Consider the following 25,325-nt stretch of genomic DNA (forward strand, 5'->3'; position numbering starts at 1 on the left):
CAATGTATTCATACTGCCCTTCAGATCAAGTCCAAATGATTGATGGTGATTTTACTTGGCCTTCTGCATTCTGGCCCTGCTCACCATCTCCAGCCTCACCTCTTGCTCCTTTCCCTCTCCACATCACACCTAGCCATGCTGAATTTCGTGCAGTTGTGTGATTCCCTGGGCCAGGTTTGTTTGTGGGTTCCTCTGCTTGGAACCTGCTCCTCTTTCCCTTCGTCTAGGCAATTCCCACTCCCCCTTCAGGCTGTCCCCCAACAGATAATTCACTCAGACTTTTGGGTTAGACTTCCCCAGAACTCCTGGCATTTTCCCATCCTAAACCCCATCACATTCTGTTGTTATCAGGTCCTTAAAGTCTCTCTTACCCAGGAGCCTCAGGCTTTGGGACAGAAGGGACCAGGCTTTGTTCACCATCATATATGTATGTATACATATGTGGATATGGGTATGCATGTATGTGTATGTGTGTGTGTATACACACACATATATATCCCAGCATGGTGCATTGAACATAGAAGATATTCAATAAATAATGAATGGTCTTACCGCAAAAATTTCTGGAGTTTTTCTCTGCTCTCACAAATATATATACGATCACGATATTCTAAAGCATAGTTAATGTCACCAGGTACTAGGGCTTCATATCTGAAAGAAAAATATATACTGTATAATTAATATGCAGTACTGTGTAAATAAAATGTCAAAAAAATTTCATTTTTCTATCTATGCACCTCAAATAGAACATTTTCAGTTAAACAATAGCGACCTTTTGAGCAGATGTTATCATATGAAGGCTTATTCTGGGTGGAGATGTCCTCCTGTGCTTGCACGAGGACTAGGACTTGCCTTTGTTTCCCATCTTCATAGGTTACTGGACAGTAGCCCTGGAGCTCAGCGCACTTGGGAAATCGGCTCTTCAGCTCTGACAGCGTCAGCCTCTTGGGGATCATGTCGGCCGATGGGAGCGCGTGAGGTGCTAATGGAGGCACATACAATTCTGGGTTCTCCAAAAATTTCTATTAAAAAAGGGTTACAGCAACAAGACTGTTTACAACAGGAATACTAGGCCAATCAAACATCCATTGAGGCTGTCCTGCCACTCTCCCCATTTCCAGTAGCAATGTTCTGTCCTTCACGCCATCTGAGAGCTGCTTTCTGCACTCCAATAACTCCTTCCCTGTCTGGAAGTTCCCTTATAGTAATACTTGCAAGTAACTGCATCTAAGGAAGGTCTCTCCTAATCTCATTTGCTCACTCACTCACTCACCCATTCATACAAAAACTATTTGTTGAGCTCCCACTATGTGCCAGGCACTGGAGGGTACATGGTCACCTGCCCACCTGTCATTAACTAGTTGGCAGCTCTTTGGCAGGTGTGTTAATTCTCCAGCTCCAGTGATCCCTCTGTAAAGTGGAGGGGGCAGCCCAGATACACGATCTCTAATGCCACTTCCAGTTTTAAAATTCTGTGATCATCACTTCAATAAGCAGGAAGAAATAAATGCCTTTTTAATAAAAGTGATCAAACATTTTAATTCTTCAGAGGAAAAGAAATGTTCAGAGGAATCTGATTAGTTTTCAGAACTACCAACCTTTTCATATCATCAAATTGTGACATCGTAATATCAGAACAAAGCTACATCCTGTTCCACTGGACAGAAGTATAAGGTTTACGGGGAGTTCTAGTGATAGAAAAAATCTTAAAGCACAAGAGACATAAGTCAGCTCTTGCTTCATTTCCACTGACTTTGACTTCCCTTCTGCACCCTTGGAGCTGAATCGCCTGGATGCCCACCTGTGGGCTGAGCATCTCATCTCATCAATACATCTCATCCGTTAGTGGGGCTCACAGCTGGGTCGCCCTACCTGTGAAACTGGCCCAGGCCGAAGGCCCATCACTGACCCTGGACTTCTGCTCTGTGCCAAAATACATCTTGGGATGCAGTCCCAGGACTGGCCACTGAGTGGCCTCATTGGTCCCAGTGTCACAGGTTCCAATAACGGGCCACCTGGTCCTAGTCCCAGGTGTTCCCAGCGTGCCCACCCCTTCCTGTTTGATGAATTCGGAGACAGGCATTTTCTTTCCCTAGCAAATGTTTGGCGTTAGGAACAAACTTACGTTTAGTTTTTCCCGAGAACTCATTTTATAATAGTGCCCTCTGAACTCTGCTGCAAATTCCAAGGACTCAGTTACAGAGCAATCAACTAATTCATGTGATTCTGCCAGGCTGACAGGGCAGAACTGTTCAAATTCACCCAGGCGAGAAATCAGTTCTTGAGGCGTGATGCATAACCTGTCAATGCAGGCGGCTTTTCCTAGGATTAACAAAGGAACTATTATTATATGTATTTTTTCATAGGAAACACAATAATTTTTAAAATTAAAATAATTTCAATCACACAAGCACTATACAAATGCATACACCCTGTAAAATTCCCAACAATAGAGTAAAAAGTAAAAATTTCTCTTCACACCTCTGTCTTCTCAATCCAACATCCCTCCTGAGAGGTAATCACTATTGCGTTTGTCTCCTTTTCAGACATTTTCTATACATTTGCATATACACAGGTATGTTCTTTTGCATATAGGATGCTTATGCCACTATACTGTAAACATTAGTCTGCAACTTGCTTTTATCCGTTAGTTATGGTCTTTGACATCTTTCTGTATCAGTTTATACATTTATCTAATCCTTTTTAATTGATGCATAGTATTCCACTGCACAAATATACACATAGTTTATGTATGTTCTGTTACATGTTATGTTAAATGTTTAACCATTTATCTGTTGATAAATGTTTTAATAGTTTTTAATTCTTAGTTATTATAAGCTATATATATGTATATACACATAGCCACTCATACACACACACGTAAATTTGCTATATATTTTTAAATTTCCTATGGAATAGATTTCAGGAAGTACAAATAGTTTGCTGACATGATGTTACTGACACAAATCTCTCCCTGTGCCCAACGACCCCCAAGAGAAGGGAAGCACATTTATCCAAGAGTGACTAGGTTTACCCCAAAGAGTCTATTTTACAAAGAAAAAGCCCAAGTTCCCTCAACGGGAAAGTCTAAGAGCGTTCTCCCCAATACTCCACTGGAGTGGGGACTCCAAAGCAGTACGAGATGTTATAGAAAATAAAATGACTTTCTTAATACATCTTAGTTATAATGAGTAAATTTTGATCCCAGTATACTTTGTTAATGGTCCCTTTCACCAGTGAAAAGTTTTACCTTTTTAAAAAATTATTATTATGCCTAGGAAGGTCTTAAATTGATTATAAAATTGTGAAGTATAAATCATACTTTGGTTTGTTATGTGACAGCATAAACAGAACATTTATCCTTAGGAATTAAAGTGATGTGTCTATAAGCCAAGGAATGCAGAGAATTGCCGGCAAGACTGGAGGCTAAGAGAAAGGCATGGGACAGATTCTTCCCTGGAGCCTTCAGAGAGAGGATGGCCCCGCCAACACCGTGATTTTGAGCTTCTAGCCTCCAGAACTTTGAGAGAATACGTTTCTGTTGTTTAAACCATCCAGTTCGTGGTACTTTGTTACAGCAGCCTTGGGAAACTAAAACAGTTACCAAAAAACCCCTGTGACTTCTGTCTTTTGGCATTCTTTCTTTCTTGCCTTGTCAGCTTGTTCACTTGATAAAGCAAGCCGCCATGTTGGAAAGGTCCATATGGCAAGGAACTAAAGGTGGCCTCTGTCCACCAGCCAGGAAGGAACTGATGGTCTCAGTCTAACAACCCTTAAGGAATGAAATTTTGTCAACACACTTGAGTGAGGACGATAGTGGATTCTTCACACTGCCTTCAGATGAGACCATAGTCGTGTCCAACACCTTGATTGTAACCTTGTGAGAGACCCTGAAGCAGAGCACCCAGTTAAACCGTGCCTGGATTCCTGACCCATAGAAACTGGGAGTGTGTGTGTGTGTTGTTTTAAGCTGCTAAGTTGTGGAATAATTTGTTATGCAGCAATACATAAATTAATACACTATTCTATCTGTTGTTTATGACAGAGATAAAAAGGCTGAGAAGCCCCAATATTCCTTTCCTACAAAGAATATTATACTACTATAATACTACAGTGGTAAAATATTATTATTCTAAACTATTACAACGTACATTACTATGGTATAATAATATATAGCATTATTAAAGTATCCAGCATTATGTAGTGCTATAATATTATACTACGTGGTACTATATTATTATAGTCCCAGATTGCTCTTTAGCTCAGATGTGCTGAGCCTCACTAATCCTGACATGTTTAGTGACAGGGTAATTTAGAATCACATGGCTTCAAGTCCTAAAATATACTCATATATCTCTTTTTCCGATTCTTGGGATATTCTTGATGACATCTGGCAACGTCTATATGTCCCTTTCTGCAATGGGCAGAACAGGAATCGCTTAATCTTCTAGCCCTGACCTTGCCCCATCTCATTAGTAGGAGTAAACTGTGGCCCTCTGATAGGGGAGGATCATTTGAACAGCATACAAAGGAAATGTAGAATGAAAAAAATCAAAACTAAATTCAAACAATCAGGTCCAGGCTAGATTATCAGGTGGAAAGGGAAGCAGAAGAGCAACAGGGCAGACTTCAGTTAGATTCAATTATTCAAGACAGGGGCAAGTATATATGGCATAATGTCCCGGCTGCACTGGGGCCTCATCCAGACTCCTCTTCAGGGCTTCTGCACCTGTCTCCCAGTTGTTGGGAACATTGGTGCTGATGGCTCACAGCTGCATGAGAATTATCCCTCTATCACTGGTTATACCTCCTCCCAGAGTGACCTGTGGTCAATGATAGGTCAATAGAGGGATAGAGAGCCTGGCCCCCTCTCCTCAATCAGGGAAATTTTGAAGGTCCATCCCAGCTCCAGAGCTTCCCTCTAGGATCTGATGAGACTTCTGTTTCCACCACGCTGCAGGTTCGTTACTCCCTCTGCCCAATTCTACATCCTCACACCCTCACTGCTGTATCTCCTGATTAGGGTTGCCAGATAAAATAGAGGACGCCCAGTTAAGTTTGAATTTCAGATAAATAATGAATAGTTTTTGGTGTATGTCCCATGCAATATTTGAGATACACTTATATTAAAAAGTTATTCATTGTTTATCTGAAATTCAAATTTAACTGGGCATCCTGTAATTTTATTTGCTAAATCTGGCAACACTACTCTGGAGAGTACTTCCTGATAAAGCTTCTGCACACAACCTTTCATCATAAGTCTGTTTCCAGGGAACTCAGTCTAAGACAGGGAGGGCGAAATAGGGTAACAGGAAGACGAATGAGACACAAGTTTGGCTTTCAAAGTCTGCTGTGGAATGTTTTACTAGAGTGATGCTATCCAAAACTTATTGGGAGTATGTTCCCAAAAACTTAATTCTCTCTTTCCTCTCACTCTTATCTTCCTGACTTGTAATCCTCAGGTGCAAACAAATTCCCAATTTGCACACAAACAGGAACCAGAGATACTGGTAAGGCCCAAATAATGAAGCAAACCAAGATTCAATGTTGCAATTATTATCAGAATCCTCATTGCATTTTTCCTTGTACAAGATTCTTAGTCATGTTGCTCCCTCATACCTCATTATATCTTCTCTGTAGTTTCCAAAGTTAAACAAAGTCATTAAACAGATGTCTGTGAGAACCCTACAGATAAATTTTGGAGTTATCACTGTTTTCAGAGATATAAGTTGTAGACAAGTTTGTGTATTTTTGGAAGAAAATCAAGAAACTTATAGGAATGTGTAATCAAACCTTTTCTTTCATAGATTCCAAATATAGATTAAAAGACATTTTACATTCAAGTTTAATTTTTTTATTTCTGTAATACCATAATGAATGTAAATAGTAAAAGTAACTTTAATTCTAGATTCCTAAACAAAATTTTGCCAAGTGTCACTCCACAGACCATTGCCCTTGTATTACTACCATTCTTGAAACTAGCATTCTTGAAACTAGTTGGACCAAACACTGTAAACTCTTATAGTGAGAGACCATGTACCATTTTTATGTGCTAGGTTCACTCAGGCATTCAATAAGTGATAGCTTGAGCAGAAGCAGTCATTTATTAGAACCAATACACATGCCCGTGATAATTGGACAGTACCATATATTTAAAATATTGATTAAGACCGTGGGACCAAATGCTGAAATTGAATGAATTATGGTACCATGAGTTAGGCATGTATAGACTTCAAATTCATATTTCATTATATTTTAACAGTTAAATGTTTTCTTACCTGCTTTTATTCTTTCCAGGTATATCTGCAAATATTTATTCACCATTTGAATTTTCTTAATGACTTCATTCCAGACCCACCATTTGCTGTGAAACCCATCAATCACATACCAGTTCTGATGTTGTTCTTGATAATATTTCCTAATCTCAACAATATTTTTGTGATGCTTTGCATTTTTGATGGCTATAATCTGTGTGCTGTTGTGCAATGGATAAGGCAAACTAAGAGAGGAACAGAGAAGGAATGGAAAAAGCTGTTAAAAACATACTTTTTTTCTGGATGATTAAAGTTCATTCCTTTATCATTGTTTCCTCACATACATTACCTTTGTTCCTTTTTTTTTTCGAGGAGCAATCTTTTGAAAATCTCCTTAGAAGGCACATCCAACTCAAAGATGATCATGGGAATGATTGCCCTAGCTTCCAACAGACTCATTTGATATTTAGTTACAGGGTATCCATCAATGACAACACTAACAAGGAGAAACATAAAAATAAAAATTCCATATTTCTTTTCTCTCATACCTTTCTCTCTGTCTTCTAGAACCAGTTCATCTCTATAGGAGTAGCCCCATGCTCTGCCTTATGTAACTTGATGTATCTTCTTTTGGTTTGTCATCTTTCTTGCTATATATTTTTTATTATTTTATTATTATTTTTAATTTTTTGGTGAGGAAGATGGGGCCTGAGCTAACATCTATTGCCAATCTTCCTCTTTTTGCTTTTGGAAGATTGGTGATGAGCTGACATCTCTGCTAATCTTCTTCTATTTTGTATGTGGGACGCCACCACAGCATGGCTTGATGAGCAGTGTGTAGGTCCACACCCAGGATGCAAACTCATGAACCCTGAGCCACTGAAGCAGAGTGCATGAACTTAACCACTATGCCACTGGGCTGGCCCCCATTTCTACATTTTTAACCTCAGTCAGCCCAAAAGCCAGGAGGAGGGCAGCATACATATGTGTACAGTCCTGAATTCATACTCTTAGCATCATAGAACTAGGTTTTGGCAGAATCTGAGAGATAACACATGTAATAACTTGAACATTGTGTTATCCAATTGGTGCTATTATTCTAAGCATGAAAACAGAGGAAAGAACATAAGTTTCATAGGCAAACAGACTTAGATTTGAAACCTGGTTTGAGAGCCTCAGTTTTCAGTAAAATAGGGGAAATGATATTTAACCCTTAGAGTTGTCTTAAGTATTGTAGACCAGGTATGTAAAGCAACTGGAACAGGGCCTGGCACAATGCAGTATCTTAGCAAGAGATTAAGAAAATAAGGGAGAAATTGTGTTCTAGAGTGCTTTTGCAGTAAAGCTCTGTGAGGAGGCTGGGGTGCGGGAAGGGGGCATGCGGAGTTGGTGAGGGGAGCCCTGTGATGTCTGGGAAAGAATCATTTCCTCAAGCTCCGTCAAGCCCCTCAGCAGAAATGATGGAGAATTTAAGTTAGTCCAACAGGCTGAGATAATGAGAGTGTTACTACCAAATTGAGAGGAGGAATAAAGGCTGTCAGCAAATTCTGGGCGGAAAGTCAAGAAACTCACTCTGAGTGACCGCGCATGCTGGCTGACGGTCACCAGGAAGGGCTGGTTTGGACTAAGTCACAGGATGCCTTCTCTCAATGCTATCCAGCCACGTCTCTAGGCACTAACTAGTTCTAAGTTCTATGGCAGAGACGATTGTAAGTTAACGGAGCCAGACAAGCCTAATAGAGAATGTATGGGGGTGCCATTGTTGTTGTTTTTTTTAATGGAGAGTAGCTCAATTTCTTTATCCTGTGAAGGGTCACTTGAGCGGCCCTCAGGATTAGGGAAATTCAGGGTGAATCGGCAATTACTGGCCTGGTATTAAAGTGAAATAAAACCTTTGCAACTCAACCAAGGTTGCCTTCAATGAGGTCCCTCGTATGCAAAGCTGAATGCCAGGGATGAGGGAACTCAATTTGCATACGTTCCAGGGCGGTCTCTGGGTAAAAAAATCTGACACCCCAGAATCTGCTCCCCCATAACTGAATTGTCCAAGGACTTGATTAAGGACCAGTGGCAGGGGAGAACAAGGAGGCTCCTGATATAAAACAACCTTGAGAAAATCAGGGGGATTCTAGGTTGGTGACTGGGGCTTAAGAGCAGGGTCTTAGGTTTCACCGGCTTTTACTACTGGGTGTCACCAGTGGCTCTGCTGGGGAGTAATGGTTGAGCAGAGGAGTGTAAACTGAAGAGACAGCTCAGACATGGGGCTCTCCAGTCCGAATGTGGCACCAGGAAAGGACTGCTACCTGTGCAGAGAGCTGGGCCAGTGAGACACCATCTCCACTGCACTGGTGTCATCTGGGGACAGGGGAGAGCCACGCCTTCAGCACTCCACGGGCAGTGAGAAGCTCCACTGGGTTCTGGAAGTCACATTGGCCTCCTCTGAGGACTGTGTAAACCTGGTGACTTCTGGATAATTCAGGGGTTGTGGCACGGAGTGAAGTGGCCTGCTGGCTATTTTTGGCATGTCAGTGTTCAAGCCAAGTTTTAGGTTGACAGAAAATTAAAAATTAAAATATGTCACCCTATAGGTGCCCTTTGCAAGAGCTTTAAATCCTGTTTGAGGTAAGTGTTTTAAATTCCAGTGAGGAATTTCTTGAAAGACTTCACTCCCCGCCCCGCCCTCACTTACCCTACTGTATTACATACACTTCCCATCAGAGCTATTTCCAAGGCTTGAACAGCCAGTTCATCCGGTGCTGTCATTCCTTTATGAAGATGCCAATTTAACATAAGTGCCAGCTCTGTATTTGGTTGATCATTTAATATATAACGCAAAGCTTCTCCCATTGACAAATGCTTTAAACCATATTCACTTGAAATTTTTTGGGCAACTGAAAAACATTAAAACGTTAAACTTAACCCATTTTGCAAATTCATCAGTCAACCTTAGTTTCAGATTCTGGTTAACTGACATGAACAGCAACCTAATCTTCACATTCCTCAAAGAAATTTTGAAAGTTAAAATTGTTACATCTTCTGGAATTAGGACTGTCAAAGGTCAATCATCGTTAGTACTTCAGGTTATGTGGCTGATGCATCCGTTAATAAGCCAACTCTTTGGGGCTTTTTTAAAATAACCAAACCAACATTTCAGTGTTTTCTTCCTTCTACACAAGGCAGCAAAATTTTTGGGAGTTTTACAAGGCATCCTTTGTATACTATTAATATTTAATATTATGTCCAAAATAACAATCTAACACTCCTGTGTCGCTGGGTTGTATCTTTTCCCTGTCTATCCATTTATGGACTCCACGCTACAATTAGGACCCCATACCCTCCACAGTTTGGTCTCAGTTAATCTTCTAGGAAATAATTTTTAAAATTTATAATGGCATACCTGACATTTTAATAGTAATTTGCAGCTTACGAGGTACTTTTTCTTTTGTGATCTTGTTTGGTATTTTCAACCATTCTGTCAGTTGGGTAGAATGGATATTGAAATCCCAATTTTACTGATGAGAGAACTGAAGCCCACTTTGAAATGGAATGATTGGTCCAAGGTCACACAGATGTTGCCATTGGTTGAAAGAGGACTCACCTTGGCCTCTGCTTCTCCCAAATGAGACCATAGACAATGACTTCCAGTAACGATTAGATGTGGGAGTGCTCCGTCGTGGTCTATATACCCTGCCCCATCACTGTCTGGAGGCAGCAGTGTGTAGAGGACACTGAGAGAGCTCATCCCATCTCATGGAGAATGCAGACTAACTGACTACAGTTACGGCCACCCTAAAGGGATACCCTTGTGAGAGCCACACGGCCCTTAATCTCAGCTTTGCCACAAATGCTGGAATCAGATCTAATTTTTTAAAGCTGTAAAAATAATAAAGCTTTCACAATTTGACAGCTTGTTAAAATTCAACTCTATTTCAACAAAGAAATGAGAAATCAGGTTGTCTTGTCTACACTTTCACCTTTTGCTCTGGTTGTTGGATCTTATTTCGAATGTTAATATTCTGCTATCTTTGGGAAATATTATCTTTGTGAACATTTAAAATATGACTGTTAAAGACTCTTTTATCATGTTAAGAAGTTTAAATGGGTAAAGCAAGCTTTTCATCTGAAGAGCTGGAATACAAAACTTCCCTTTATTATTCCTCGTGAGAAATTAATCTTTGACCTCATCTCTCCCCTTCTTTCTCTATTCCGTCAGTCATTAAGTCCTATTGTTTTCCTTTTAAATATCTCCTGTATCTGTCCTTTTCATTCCATTCTCACTGTGACCAACCACTGTTCACATTATGAAATACTACACCAACCTATGGTTGGACTATTTGCTTTTAAAAACAAAAACCTAAACCAGAATCTAAAGTTACACAAAATTCAAACACTATAGGAATACAGTTTACCAAATGCCTTTTTCAGCAATGATTTAAGACAATGGATTTTCACTCTTTAAACCATTAATACAGTAGATTATATTTTAAAAATCTTTTAATATAATTTTTATGCTAATATAATCTTATACTGTTATTTGACTATACTTACAAGTAATACTAGTTCATAATTGCGTTATATTAGTTTGTGTTATCTTTGTTAGGTCTTGATGTCAGGATTAAGCTAATTTAAAAATGAATTTATATTCTTTATAGCTTTTTGATTGTATGGACTATATTTCTTAATAAAAAATAAACTGAAAATAAATTGGGAAGCTTACTGTCTTTTCCGTTACTCTGAAAAAGCTTATAAACTGATGGAATAAATGAAAAGCAGTAAGTTAAGTTAAGTTAATATATTGAGGTATATGAGGAAGCCATTTTGATTTGGCCTGACCTTGTTTTTTCCAGAATGGCCTCATGTGGCCTGTCAAGCATGCACTGTACACCTGCTTTAAACATTTACAGTATCCCAAAGCAAAGAATGTTGCCTTAAAGATAGGGATGTTGCCTCCCCTCATATCAGTATTTCTTTGAAGATAAGCATTCCTTCCCAGAAACCAGGGTCAGACTGACCTGCTGTATGTAGCAAAACATCTTGTGATTGCAGTAGAAGAAAAAGAAGTATTCCTGTCATATTTGTTCCTTGTTCCAAAATGGTTCCTTGTTCCAAAATGGTATATAGCTGTCTAATGCTCTACATTTTGCATCTCTGGAGCGCTTCCCTCCCTGGTGGAGTTGGTCTCCCAGGCTATAGTCCTCAGAATTGGCTCATATGTTAAACGCACCTTGATTTTGATCTATAGATTGATTATTAGTTCTTTGCATCAACAAAGCACAGGAAGTATCTCTTGAGTTTTTAATTCTTTGAAAGTTTGATATAATTTTCCTCCAAAACCATCTGAACCTGGGCTTTTTTTGGAGTGGGAGTATATTTTTGAATGCCTTCTCTTCAATGGTTATTGGCCACTTTAGGTTTTCTGTCTCTTTTTGAGTCAATTTTGATGGTTGGTTTCCTGGAGAAGCGACACTAGTTTTCAGGGGATTCTTTTACGCTTAAGGATAACAAAAGCCAACACACCCTTACCTGTAGTTTTCCCAGATTTTGGTGGCCCCACAATGGCAATCCTAATGGGCACGGTAGGCTTAGGTTTGGGTTGGCGGATATATTTTATAGGGTTCTTCATAAATTTTTCTTTAGTTTCCTTACTAGATAAAAAATAAATATACTGACGATGGATTACAGGATAAACTGGAGTCTCAGAATTTTCAAGTGGCTTGAATGTCTCTCCTTCACTTAGCTGCAATATACACACAATTGAATTCCTAAGTTAGCTTTAATTTATGCAGCATTTCCCCCAAATACGTTTGTAAAAAACAATTTGTAAAATAAGAAATCTTTCTCACAGAATAAGAAAACTAATTATAATCAAATATTAATATTAAAAAACCATGGAAAAAGAGCAAATTATTTTACATCCACATGCCATTAATGTAATCTTTCTTAAATGGTGTCAGTTTATGACAATTACAGTAGTGCCCCCTTATCCACGATTGCACTTTCTGTGGTTTCAGTTATCTGTGATCAATAGCAGTCTGAAAATATTAAATGGAAGATTCCAGAGATAAACAATTCATAGGTTTAAATTGCGCACCACTCTGAGTAATGTGATCAAATATTTTGCCATCCTGCTCTGCCCCACTGGGGACATGAATCATCCCTTTGTCCACCTTTTCCATGCTCTATATGCTACCTGCCCGCTAACCACTTAGTGGTCTTCTCAGTTGTTAGATGGTCTGTCTTGGCATTGCAGTGCTTGTGCTCAAATAACCCTTATTTTACTTAATAATGGCCCTAACGTGTAAGAGTAGTGATGCTGGCAATTCAGATATGCCAAAGAAAAGTTATTGTTGTTCACTTCTTACTGTGCCTAATTTATAAATTAAACTTTATCTTAGGTATGTATGTATAGGAAAAACATGGTATCTATAGGGTTTAGTACTATCTGTGGTTTCAGTCATCCACTGGGGGTCTTGGAACATAACCATGGGTGGGGGGACTACTGTATAGTTCTACTTTCTTTATAACATCTTTGGTGGATATCGAATGTTTCTGCCAAGGAGTGTAGAGCTGTTTGGATATACTCACAGGCCAATTTAACCTTACAGACAGGGCCATGCCTAAGGTGGTGTTATGGATGGAAATGTGTCTCCCCAAATTCAGAAGTTGAAGCCCCAACCCCCAAAGTGGCGATAGGGCCTTTAAGGAGGGAATTAAGGTCAAATGAAGTCATGGGAGTAGGGCCTAATGCAATAGGACTGCTGTCCTTCTGAGAAGAGGAAGAGACACCAGGAGGGCATGAGCACAGGAAAGGCCAGGTGAGGACATAGTGAAAAGTTGTCGTCTGCAAGCCAAGAAGAGAGGTCTCACCAGAAAACCGTCCCTGCTGACACCTTGATCTTGGACTTCCAGCACCTAGAACTGTGAGAAAATATATTTCTCTTGTTTACGCCACCCAGTCTGTGGTATTCTGTTATGGCAGCCTGAGTAGAAAATACACGTGGGGTCTTGGATTATCTTTTGGAGTATATGGGTAGGACAAATCCCACTGGCTTATCTTCCATATTTTTATACCAGTGAAGTTCCACTCACATAAGCATCAAGAGCAGCTGCAAAAGGGAAAACTACACTTAACAGGTAGCCTAACATGTAGGTATGGGATGGAGTGGGAGGCGTGGTCCCACATCTTGGCATTGGTGATGATGAGAACTGGATAATTAATTGATGCTGGGTTTGAACATCTTTTTTTACAGCATCAGCTGGCCAAGTATCAGTCATCCCGGACTTGACAGAGTAAGTGTGAAACAGTGTGGTCATATCACTTCTCCCCAGAGTTACATCAGGACAGTTGTCACAGATCAATGGTATTGTCAACATCATCATTACTGGGCTGGAGTAACACTCATGGTTGGGAGTAAATGCTAGGGATAAGGAGAAACTCAGGGATGGGGTGGGAATGTTTGCTCTAGGTCTTATTAACAAAAGAAAAGCTGAAAGTTTAATGATTCCATTTCAAATTCCCAAATTAAGCATGAATCCTTACAGTAGTTTCTTCTGTTGCCCAAAATATCTAGCATGTATCCCTTCTCCTCTGAGGGTTGGAATACCCACGGTGCCATCAAATAGAAATATCAAATTGTCAGGCACCCAGAAAGATTCCCAACAGCCTTGAAAAATGATTATATGCTTTAACCTTCCAATGACCACGTACTCATTTCTCCACAAGGCATTTTTGTACAATCCTAAATATTTAGACATGGGCCCTTTTTCTTTTTCTCCCTAAATTGGGTTCTGACATTGCCTGCTTCTTCCCCTCTCTTGCCCATCTCAGAGAGAAGGTTAGGGTGTGACTATATTTCAAAAGCTTTCCAGCTGATTCTAACACATGCTTAACTTTCTCCAATTCTCTATGGAGGGAACTGTCATAGTGTTTCTATATTTCAGTACGATATTTGAAAAGGTTTCTCTTGACATCCTTATGATTAAGATAAAGAAGAGAGCACAATTAAGTAGAATTGAAACTGACTGTGTCAATATCAATCAAGAAGGAGGTTGCAAGTAACATGCACAGGGCTCCACTTTGGATGCTGTCCTCCAAAATAGTTTTTATCAGTGACCAAAAATAGTAACACATATTAAGAACAACAATAACTTATATTAATTGAGCACTTACAAAAACCAAGCACTGTTGCAAGACTTTACAGGAATTAACTTGTTTAATCTTGTAACAATATTGTAAGGTAGGAACTATTCTTATTCCCATTGTGCAAATGGGAATGGCTCAGAGAGGTTAAGTAATTTGTCCAAGGTCACTCAGCCAGTAAGTGGTGATTTTGAACTCAGGCAGTCTGGTTCCAGAGGCCATGGTCCTCTCCACTGTGCTGTTATTGATGGAAATGAGAAGGAACACTGGTCGAGTGAGCAGGTCACTATTACGGCAAATTCTTTTATTGTCTTTATAGCACTTAAGACTATGTGACAAGAACCTATTTGTTTGTTTACTTATTTATTGCCTATCCCTTCTCCCTAACCCAACTAGAATATAAAGTCTAGACAAAAGGAACTTTGTTTTGCTCACTCTTCTGTCCCCAGAGACTAGAACAGTGGCTGCTATGCTGTTGGTTAAGACTTGCTGTAAACCATCCCACATTTGAAGTTATTGAATTCCAATTGGATTAAATCTGTCTATCCACACTGCATAAAAACAGTACTTGGAAATAAGTGTGTTATGAACATTAATGACACATTTTATATGGTGTCTCACACTTTCCAGGGGACTTTATACTCTTGCATTGGATCACAGCGGCCTAGTGGCTTTATTCTTCCATCTAAAACGTAAGGAAATGGAATTAAAGAGTTTAAATGACTTGCCTAAAATTAGATAGCAAGTAAGCCCCAGAGCTCAGTTTTCTAGATGTCTAGTTTCAAAATATTTCCACTACCATCTTCTTCTGCCACAAAGTTAAAACCAAGTTGGAATTGGGTTATTGCTACAGAAATGGATGAAAGAAATTACACCTTCCATCTACTTTTCCCACTTCAGAAAGGCAAAACAACCACATATATTTATAGCTGGTTAAGAATACTGTACAATGCTTACAATTTTTGAAATTATACACTCTCTTCTTCTTAGACATACTTTATAAAAAAAGAAAGAAATAGAAGAGAGAACATGGCTTTCAAATGCATTTGCTGCCATTACCTTTACGGGGTCCCAGTAGCCGAAAGAGCTTATGTGCTTGTAGGTAAGGCCCAGCATTTTCTGGGCAAGGCGTGGTGCAATTGGATAACATTTCTCAAAGATGCTCGCACGATTCTCCACCAGTGGTTTCAGTTTCATATTCAGCATATATTGTACAATGTGAATTTTCCGGGCTCCATTAATGAGAATTACCGGTATCAGAAACTTCTCAAGTTCTTCCTGATGAGAAAAATCATAAAACCGAACATTTTTAGTGGGAAGAAGCCTTGTAGACTTCAGTCGCAGCACACAGACACCGCTGGAGACTGACTGCTTCAGTCTAGAGAACGAATATTTTTCGGCTTCCGAGCAGCTGTGTGTTGGTAGCTAAAACCTTTGATCCCATGTGGCTTCCACGTTGCCCTTAATTTATTAACTTGTTTTCACAATTGTAAGTGGTGCTGACGAGAGAGAATACAGCCCTAAAATGTAGACTTCTTTTGAAATCTTAGAAAGAGACCAAAGCATAAACCAAACTGCTTTTGTTTTATTCTCAAATGTTATTTTTTGAATTATGAAAAATGAAGGAAAAGTAATAACCTGTATGCTTTGTAAATTACTCAAATCTGTTTCAAATTTTTCTCCCAGTTCGCCTTTCAGGCGTTCGAGTGCATCGATTTCCTGTTCTTCATCTTCCTCACTCATCGCTTCATCTTTCGGAAACTCCTCTTCGAGGATGTTGTCAATATCATCATCCTCTTCTTCAGGCTCTTCCTCGCTAAATTCATCGTCTTCTCTACCAATCTAAGGAAGAAAATACTCCCTTTTACTATGCATATAAAATATGTAAAATATATACACATAGAAATACGTAACACTGCTAACTAATCATCGGAATAATTCATATTCACTGGCTATTGGTTGGTATGGTGTGGCAACGTTCATCTAGTAACACACTAAAATTTTAACTATTTGGCATCCAGAAATTTAATACTGTCAAGACTCTGACACCACAGTGATCCCATAAATAAATACATAGACAAGATATTAAATGCCATTTATGTTTATGGTGTCAGAATGTCACATGTTTTTGATAGCCTTCAGTAACAATATTTAATGTAACCTAGCTGTGTTACTAGCTGTGTTAGTCACTAGCTGTGTTAGTTTGGACAAGATCAGTTTCTTCATCTGGAATGCTATAGAAATAATAAAAGTACCTACCTTACAAGACTGTTAGGAGTATTAAATAAGTTAATTTACATGCAAAGCTCTTAGAAAGGTGTCTGGCACATGGTAAGCATGCAAATGATAGCTATTATAGCTATTGTAGTCACTTTGTATAAAGCACTGTGCTAATAGAACAGCATATGCCCTTAAGGAGGTTACAGCCTATCTGAGTAAACAAGGATAATACATAAATGATTATTGAAGACCATGACAGGATACCGATACTAAGCGGTGTTAGATAAGCTTTAATATTTGTCCTCCTGCACTGCCGCCACGCTCCTCTCCCTGACGTATTCCCTGTCTCACTTGGAGCACTGCCTTCCAGTTGGAAATCTGAGCGTTATCTTGACTCCTCGCTCTCTATTGTTGCACATCCAGTTTCCAAGGACCGTAATCATAGATGATGCTTCAAACTCCCTCCTTTCCAATCCACTGCACTGTTCCCCTCTCACTCTCTCTCTTACCTGCGATCGTCTGAGCAGCTTGCTAGTTCCTAATCTTCCTAACAGATTAGACCCTGGTTCCTTTCAAAGGCCCCCAGAGCTGGGATTTGGCCTTGCAAGTGCAGAGAGAAAGATGGGAGGATAGGGGTCCATTCCTGCTCTGTGCCCAGGTTCTTCTCTCTCCAAACGGAGCTTGGCTACGGGACAAGTGTTTCTCAGTTTTGGTTCTTTTTTATTTGAGTTTTGAAACCATTTGGTCCTCTTAACTACTTTCTCCTTTTCCTTATGTTTTGACATTTTCTCATCCTGAGATTTGATTTTCTATGGCTCCTCGGCAATATGGTGGGACGAGTCCATATGACAAGCCGGGGACATCCGAGTTCCAGACGACGTGTGCTCACCTCTCTGTCTCTGCTTAATAGCTCTTCCAAGTGGTTTGTTAATTTTAAAAATTAAACTATATAAGTTTAAAAAGAAATTCATTTTTGCTATAAAGATCAAATTATATAGCATTATATAGGACAAAAAAAGTCTCCCTTCACACTGCCATCTCTATTTCTACTCTCCTACTTGGAAATAATTTTGGTTAACAATTTGGTTAGGATGCTTTTGGATGTTCAAACACACACACACACAATTATATTTTATTTTAAACGTCAATGAGATTGCTTTATTTTCTACAATTTTCTTTTTAAAAAAAGCAATTTAGCAATATATTTAAATTTTTTTCATATGAGGACATACATCTCATTATTTTTTTAGCTATTCTTGCATTTTAAAAATATGTGTTTTTTGTTGTTCTTGTCCTATAGAAACCATTTTAGGAACAGTAAAATAAACAGTAAAAAGTAGCCACTGTTAAAATAAAAAACAAATGGAGACCAGCCTTGAAAGTTCCCTGAGTGGACAAAACCATTTTGGCCAGATAAACAAAGCTTAATTTAGCTTATTTTGCAAAACTAAGTTGACCTGGGTCATTTCTTGCTTATGCCTTTGGAAATCATGAGCAAAACTTAAACTGTTTCCCAAGATCGATATGAGGTAACCACTGACCAACTCCCTATCATTTCAGGAAATACTACTGTTACAGCCAATCTCTGTGAAGAATAAGCAGTCGCTACTCTCTCACTATACAAGCTACTTTATAACAATGTACCCCTGAGCCTCCTCCCGTGTTTTAGTTTGAGCGCTCCTGGTTTGCAAACTGTCTTTTTGGTGTGTATACAACAAACTTTTATTAATTACTACTTTGGTGATTCGTTGGTTGTACTTATGTTATTTCTCAATTTTGGACACCACTTCTGACCCTTATGATATTGGTTTCTCTTTCCCACAAGTGGTAATGAGAAATTTAGCTCACTTATGTTACTTCTCTTTTGTTCTCTTCTGCCTAATCCTGGGTTTTAGTCATATTTTTAATTCTTAATTCTGCATTGAGTGCCTTTAACTTTAAATACTCTCCCCAAATCTCTATTTATTGAGTTACCATTTTTAGATGTATGTTTTGATTTCCCACAATTCAAGAGGATGGCTTACTCTTCCTTCCACTTTTCCCTCTCTTCAGTTTCTAAATTTTTGTCGCCAATATTATTACACTTACATTTCTGTCTTGTAACTGCAGTTAAGTATTTAGTGCTTTACACAGAAATTGATTCTAAAAGTTGAAGGCAAACAAACAGCATTTGATTCATTCTGAAAGTGGAAATCCAATAAACAGCATCTGCTATATTTAATTACATAACCCTTGTTCACCTCAGCCACAGATAGTAACAGAGGAGATGCAACTCTTTATCAAGAAACATGTACTATTCTAAGGAGAATGTTTCAAGTATCAAGGTCAAACAGTGTTTTTTCTGATTATTCAAAATCATGCCACATTTTAATTTGTCCCACATTTGGATAATGCTTTTCTTGCCCCTCCCCTCTCCACATATATCTGGGTTTTTCTGTTTTTGTCTTGTTTTGTAGACAGAAGAAGGTTATTTATCATATCAATTGGCTACTTTTTTCAGGAAGAATGTATGAAAGGCTAATTTTCTTTGTTTTTTTTTTTTGAGGAAGGTTAGCCCTGAGCTAACTACTGTCAATCCTCCTCTTTTTGCTGAGGAAGACTGGCCCTGAGCTAACATCCATGCCCATCTTCCTCTACTTTATACGTGGGACTCCTACCGCAGAATGGCTTTTGCCAAGTGGTGTCATGTACGCACCCAGGATCTGAAGTGGCAAACCCCAGGCCACCGAGAAGTGGAATGTGCAAACTTAAGTGCTGTGCCACTGGGCCGGCCCCCTGAAAGGCTAATTTTCAAAGACCTTAAATACCTGAAAATGTTTCCACTGCATTCTCACTCATTATAAATAGTTTGGCTAGGTATAAAATTCTGGGTGGAACATCATTTCACTCAGAATTTTGAAGACATTGTCTTTGTCTTCTGTCATCTAGCACTGTTGGTGAGAAGTCTGCAAATCTTATCCACAGTCCTTTGTAGATATCTTTTTTTCACTTTGGAAATGGTTAAGATCTTCTCTTTATACTTAACAATCTCAGACTTCATGAGCATATGTCTAATGTACATATCTTTTAATTTGTTCTGCTTGGCCTTCATCGAACCCTTGCAATTTGAAGACTCCCTGCTCTCTTCAATATGGGGAACTTTTTTTTTGATATTTCTTAGATTATTTCCTCCTTTATTTCATCTCTTTTCACTTTTTTGGAATGCATATTAGATGTTCACCCTTCTGGATTGACCCCATATATCTCCAGTCTTTTCTTCTGTATTTTCTATCTCTTGCATTTTTGTTCTATATTTGAAAAACTTCTTTGACTTTTCCTTCAAATCTTTCTATTCAACTTCTAGTTAGTTTAAATTATATATTTTAGTTTCCATGGACTCTTTTTCGCTCTCTGGTTTTTCATAGCATCCTGTTTTTGTTTTATGGGTACCAGTTCCTGAATTTTCTGAAGGAAATTGGAAATTCTTAAATATTTAATAATGTTTCCCATATTGTCTATTTGTTTTAGAGTTGACTGTTCTGTTTCTTCATCTTGGGTTCTTCTTTGCGGTGATAATTTACCTCAAGTACATGGTGATCTTTGGTTGTCCATTCATTTTTATGAATGAAGGACTAAGTTGATTAATTCAGAGCAACTGCAAGCTCTGGGTGTGTGAGCAGGGCAGGTTGTACCATGCTTCCACTTAAGATGTGAGGATGTGAAGAGGCAGGCAGGCTGGATTTTGCTGCAAATGATGAAGGGCATCAACTAACATTCTGTGGCAGCCAGCATCTTCTAGACAGATTATTTAACTACTTTAGAAATTATTTACCTTTGTTCTTCATGGAGGCAAATGTCACTGTTACATGAGGAGCTGGTGGGGGAAATCTTAAATAACTTTTCTGCAATTAACCATCTTAGACTTTCTAGATAATCAAATTATATGCAAATAATGAGTTTTGTTCTTACTCTTCAACCTGTATGCTATTTCTTTTTCTTATCATCTTGCTTTGGCTAGTGCCTTCAGTACAATGTTGAATTTTCTAAAGGTTAATATCCCAAAAATCTTCACAGAAGACCATCTGAGAGACCCACAGGTTAATTCTTCCTAGGGAAAAAAGGTTTTATTTTTCTGTAAATGGCAATTTGATCTTCTGGAAAAGTGCTTTTTTTTCCCTGACATCTTGCATCTTTTAGTCCTTATATTAGAAGAAGTATATTCTAAAATTAATGGTCTCAGAGATCTTCCTCCAGTATGAAGAAATAAGTTCATTTAGCCTCTAGTGGATAATGACCATAAACCATGGACAAAACACACATGAACACACATTTTCTCTCTCTTGCTTGCTCATTTGATGGCCTCTGGAGAGGGAACAATGGCAGATTTTGGAGAGTAGTCAAAATTTGGAGGAAACAATTGGCTTAGTGTGAGTTTTCTGATTTTGTGCATTTACTGAGAGGGCAGCCTCCATTAGAGTGGTGGTGGCACAGGATGACCAAAACTCTGATAGAAAGCTTGCCATCTTTCCAGCTGGAGCAATGAGGCAAAGGAACCACAAACAGGGCACTAGAGAGTGAGGGTAAACTCCGGAGTTGAGAGAGCCAGAGAAGAGAACAGGAAATTCAGTTTGCAAAGATTGTGCAAGTCTCTGGCTAATCTCTGAACCATACGCACATGGGCTGTTTGAGAACAGTATAAACTGAATTGCCACCCATTCCAGGCATGACAAAGTTTGCAGGTTTAGTCTTACCAACTTAATTGCCTACTACAGCAAAAACATCAGCCCTCTTTGGAGGTATATAGCAGAATCTAGAATGCTCACAGCATAACATTCACAATTCTAGGATATAATCCAAAATTACTCAATATATGAAGGATCATGAGATAAGACCCATTCTCATAAGGAAAGAAAATCATCAAATATCCAGTCCAGGTGTTAGAGTTACCAAACAAAAACTCGAAAGCAGTCATTATCACTAGGATTAATGAGGAAAAGGAAAATACGCTTATAATAAATGGGAAGATAGGAAATCTCAGGAGGGAACTAAAAAACATAAAAACAAACCAGATGGAAATTTTAGAACTAAAAAATACAATATTTGAAATTTTAAAAAATGTAGAGTGGGCTCAATAGTAGAATAGAAATGACAGGGAAGAATCAGTGAATTTGAAGATAGACCAATAGAAATTATCCAACTTGAAGAAGATGGAGAAAAAAGACTGAATAAATTAACAGCTCCGGGGACATGTGGAACAACCATGAAAGATCTAACCTACATGTAACTGATTTTCAGAAGAAGACAGACAGCAAATGGGTCAGAAAAATATTTGAAGAAACAATGTGCAAAGTTTCCCCAAATTTAGTGAAAGACATAAATTTACAGATTAAAGAAGCTTAGTGAACCCCAAACTATATAAATATGAAGAAAATGACATGCAAGCATATTATAATCAAACGAGTGAAAAGCAAAGATACAGAGAAAATCTTGAAAGCAGCCAGAGAAAAACAGTACAGGAAAACAATTCAGCTGACATCCTTTTCCCATCCATCTGGTTTCCACCATGCCAGCGGAATGAATGGAGAACATCAGAAATGGTCAATATCTGGACACACGCAAAAGAGGATTTATTTAAAATACATATGACTGTTTAAAACAAAAACTGTAAATTTTTCTTGTGGAGAAATGTAATATTTATAATGTATTTCATTGTAAAACCCAACAACTAGAGCATAAATAATGTAGGGGGAGTGGGGGTGGGAGTAAATGGACTTATGCAGTCACAAGGTTTCTAAAATATCACGTGGGATAATATTGACTCTAAGTAGAATGTGAAAAGCTAAGGATGTATATGTAATTTGAGAGCAACCACTAAAAAATACATAGAGGTATAACTAAAAAGCCAATGGAGAATTAAAATGGATTTCTAAAATAATCCAAATAATAAATAATAATTGTTCAAATAATCCCAGAGGAGCTGGAAAGGGGAAACAGAAAACAGAGGGGACAAACAGAAAACAAATAGAAGTCATAGTTTCAGAGAAATAGGGCTAGATTTGGGGTAAGCTGTCTCATAACTTTCTATTGGTAGGGGAAGGTAGGAAGTAGGCTACATCTGGAGATGTAGGCTACGTCAGGAGAGCGATGGAGAGCATCGTCAGAATGCTTACAGTTGGGGAGGAAATGAGAGAAGAAAGGAAGACACGGAAGAAGGAGAAGCAAGGGAGCTGTCAGAGTTCCAAGGCCCTTCCCAGTACAGACGCATGTCACTCAGACACTAGATACTCTTCTTACACTGGGAAGTGAGGTTGCTTCTCATTCTGGATTTGAGACCCTATTCTAAACTGTATGGTTCAGTGCCTTGAAACTTAATCCCCAGCCTGCATGCCCCACGCACACTTTTGCTTGCTGTTCCATCTCCAAAAGCCCTCTGCACATAGACCTTTGGGCCTATACACTCTGCCTTCTCCCTAGAATGTGTTGGGGATGGTCTTGGCCTGGTACTTGGTCTTGAACCTTGTTTCAACCTCATTTGGACCCTGACTTTGGCTTCCTCTCAGTACTTAGGGTATGCATGTGTGTCAACCATTCACTCGGGCAGTGTCTCTTAACAGTTCTGCTTACTTGCTGTCCTGGCTCCCCGTCCTGGCTTGTCCTGGCTTTCTCCTGCCTGTGGCTACCCAACACTTGATAGAAGAGACCCGGGCACCAGAGAAGGAGCCAGTGGACAGGAAGAGAGCCAGGAGTCTGAAGCGAGCAGTAGGAGGAGAAGCAAGGTCTCTGAGGAGTTGGAGGTATACCAGGAAAATCTCGACATGAAGGGGTTGGAGTGTAGAATATTCTTTCGTCACACCTGGAGACTAAAATTCCACCAGATGGCGACATTTTCCTATGAAATTCATGCAAGTGGTCCCCTTGAGACTTGGAAGTGATTTCTCATGTTATAAGTGTTTTATCTGCTGCTAAAAATTCAGACAGTAATGGCAATGATTTTTGTTAAGGGTGAGAAGACAAACCAGGGAAGGGCTTTATCCGCATATGGTTGCCCAATTAGTTGTAAAAAGGTGAGTCATGGAGCTGCATATTCTGCTCAAAGAGGCAAATAATAAGGTGGCTGGTTCTGTTCATGAAAGCAAGCTCCAGGGTCTATGTGGAGTCAGGATGGACTGGACCAGGATGTCACATTAACCGATTATAACAATCACATTAAGTGATCCTTGAGATGTTACACTTTGTTTATTCTTTCTTTGTCTGAGGCAACAGCAGACATAGCCTATAAAATTCCCAAGAAAGGAGTTGAAAAAAATCACTACACACTTTTAACCTTTAATTCATGAAAAATCTCAGAAATTGTCTTCCAAAAGTCAGTTTTTATATACTAATTGTGTGCGATGTATAGCCAATTTTATAAAAGATGAAGCCTCAGGAGGGCTAACTTACAAAACCCTATTTAATTTATAAGATAGAATATTGAATCTTTGAATGAAAATAAGAAATCCCACCATTCTAATATTAACAAATGGAAAAATTATAAACTAACTTATGCGTAACTATTAATTTATATATAATTGCATTCATGGCTGATCCTCCAGTAACGGAAATGGTGTCAGGCGCGCTGTGAGTGCTGACGGACCGTCTGAATGAATGGATGTAGACCAAGTTAAATAGTGAAGAAGAGGCTTCTTGTTCCTCAGATGGTGCCCAAACTTTCTCAGTTAAAGGTCTTAGGTCTACTTCTGGTTGTAAATACTTTGGACAAAGAAACATTGTTGTGGTCCCTCTTCTGCAACGTTTTGACCCACAGTTATAGTCGCATTGTATCACTAGTCCTCTGTACATACACATCCACACCAGGGGATACATGCTTGCATGTGTAGCAAGCTGTATTTTCTGTTATTTTTCTTTTCTCCTTTCCCTTGTTGGGTTGAACATTTTTATACAGATGGAATTCTGATTATGGGGGGATCAGCCCTGAAAAGATGTTACGAGGATGCCTTAAACCAGAGGAAATGGAAGAGGGCAGGGGCGATCCTATCGTTTGCCTTGGTTACAAGGGTTACTTTAAGCTGATGTATAAATATGAGCCTCAGGGCCTTTATAGAACTAGCTTGTCTCGTCACACCGGCTCTTCAATTTCTGCACCCTTGCTTGCTTGGCTGTAGCATTTGGGTGACGTAGGTCAACTGGGAATAGCTTCTCTGTAAACAAAACAAAATCCATGATCTTCAAGGTTCATCTTTTTAAAAAGATCAACAAATGAAGAGGAGCTGCACTGAGCATCTGGCACAGTATACGACTCTCAGAGTTCACAGGCTCTGCCCCGTTCCGTGCTTTATCTCCACATCATCTCTATTTTAATGCTAGCACAACTTCACAGGCTGTCTGTCTAGACCGCATTCCCAAGCTCCCAGCCTGTCTTCCTGTGGCATGGACTGAAGTGTGAAAACCAAAAATGAAAATCCAACTGAAGCAGAGTTTAATGTAGTATTATATTTTGTATTAGATTATTTGAGCATCTTGAGTGGTTTTCTTTCCTTTGAAAAAGTTCACTTTTCTGATTGTAAAAATAATGAAAGGTCGTTGTAAACAGCTATGGAATACCAAAAAGTATAAAGAAAATGAAAATGATATATAATCTCACTACTTGTACATAAACTCTGTGTATTTCCTTTAAGACTTTTCTCTATGCATCTTTTTATTTTATATTATTGAGATTTAAAGTATATATATAT

The 25,325-nt window shown here is 38.9% G+C and overlaps 1 protein-coding gene across 7 annotated transcripts in view; it reads right to left on the reverse strand.

Annotated features, from left to right (window-relative positions):
* The window catches only part of AK9 (adenylate kinase 9), a 125,888-nt gene that overhangs the window by 4,405 nt on the left and 96,158 nt on the right, over positions 1–25,325 (reverse strand). For 6 of the 7 annotated variants that reach the window (XM_070559282.1, XM_070559280.1, XM_070559278.1 and 3 more), the window contains 9 exons: positions 16,033–16,236; positions 15,454–15,672; positions 11,778–11,991; positions 8,944–9,145; positions 6,604–6,750; positions 6,279–6,499; positions 2,126–2,322; positions 853–1,022; positions 553–651 (listed from right to left, as the gene is read on the reverse strand). In XM_070559282.1, coding sequence (XP_070415383.1) covers positions 553–651; positions 853–1,022; positions 2,126–2,322; positions 6,279–6,499; positions 6,604–6,750; positions 8,944–9,145; positions 11,778–11,991; positions 15,454–15,672; positions 16,033–16,236 — 1,673 coding nt within the window. Of the gene's footprint in view, positions 1–552; positions 652–772; positions 1,023–2,125; positions 2,323–6,278; positions 6,500–6,603; positions 6,751–8,943; positions 9,146–11,777; positions 11,992–15,453; positions 15,673–16,032; positions 16,237–25,325 lie in introns of all 7 variants that reach the window. The other variant, XR_011522625.1, reaches the window with a different exon arrangement.

The sequence above is a fragment of the Equus przewalskii genome, chromosome 9 (assembly GCF_037783145.1).
Source record: "Equus przewalskii isolate Varuska chromosome 9, EquPr2, whole genome shotgun sequence".
In the NCBI taxonomy this organism is placed as follows: domain Eukaryota; kingdom Metazoa; phylum Chordata; class Mammalia; order Perissodactyla; family Equidae; genus Equus; species Equus przewalskii.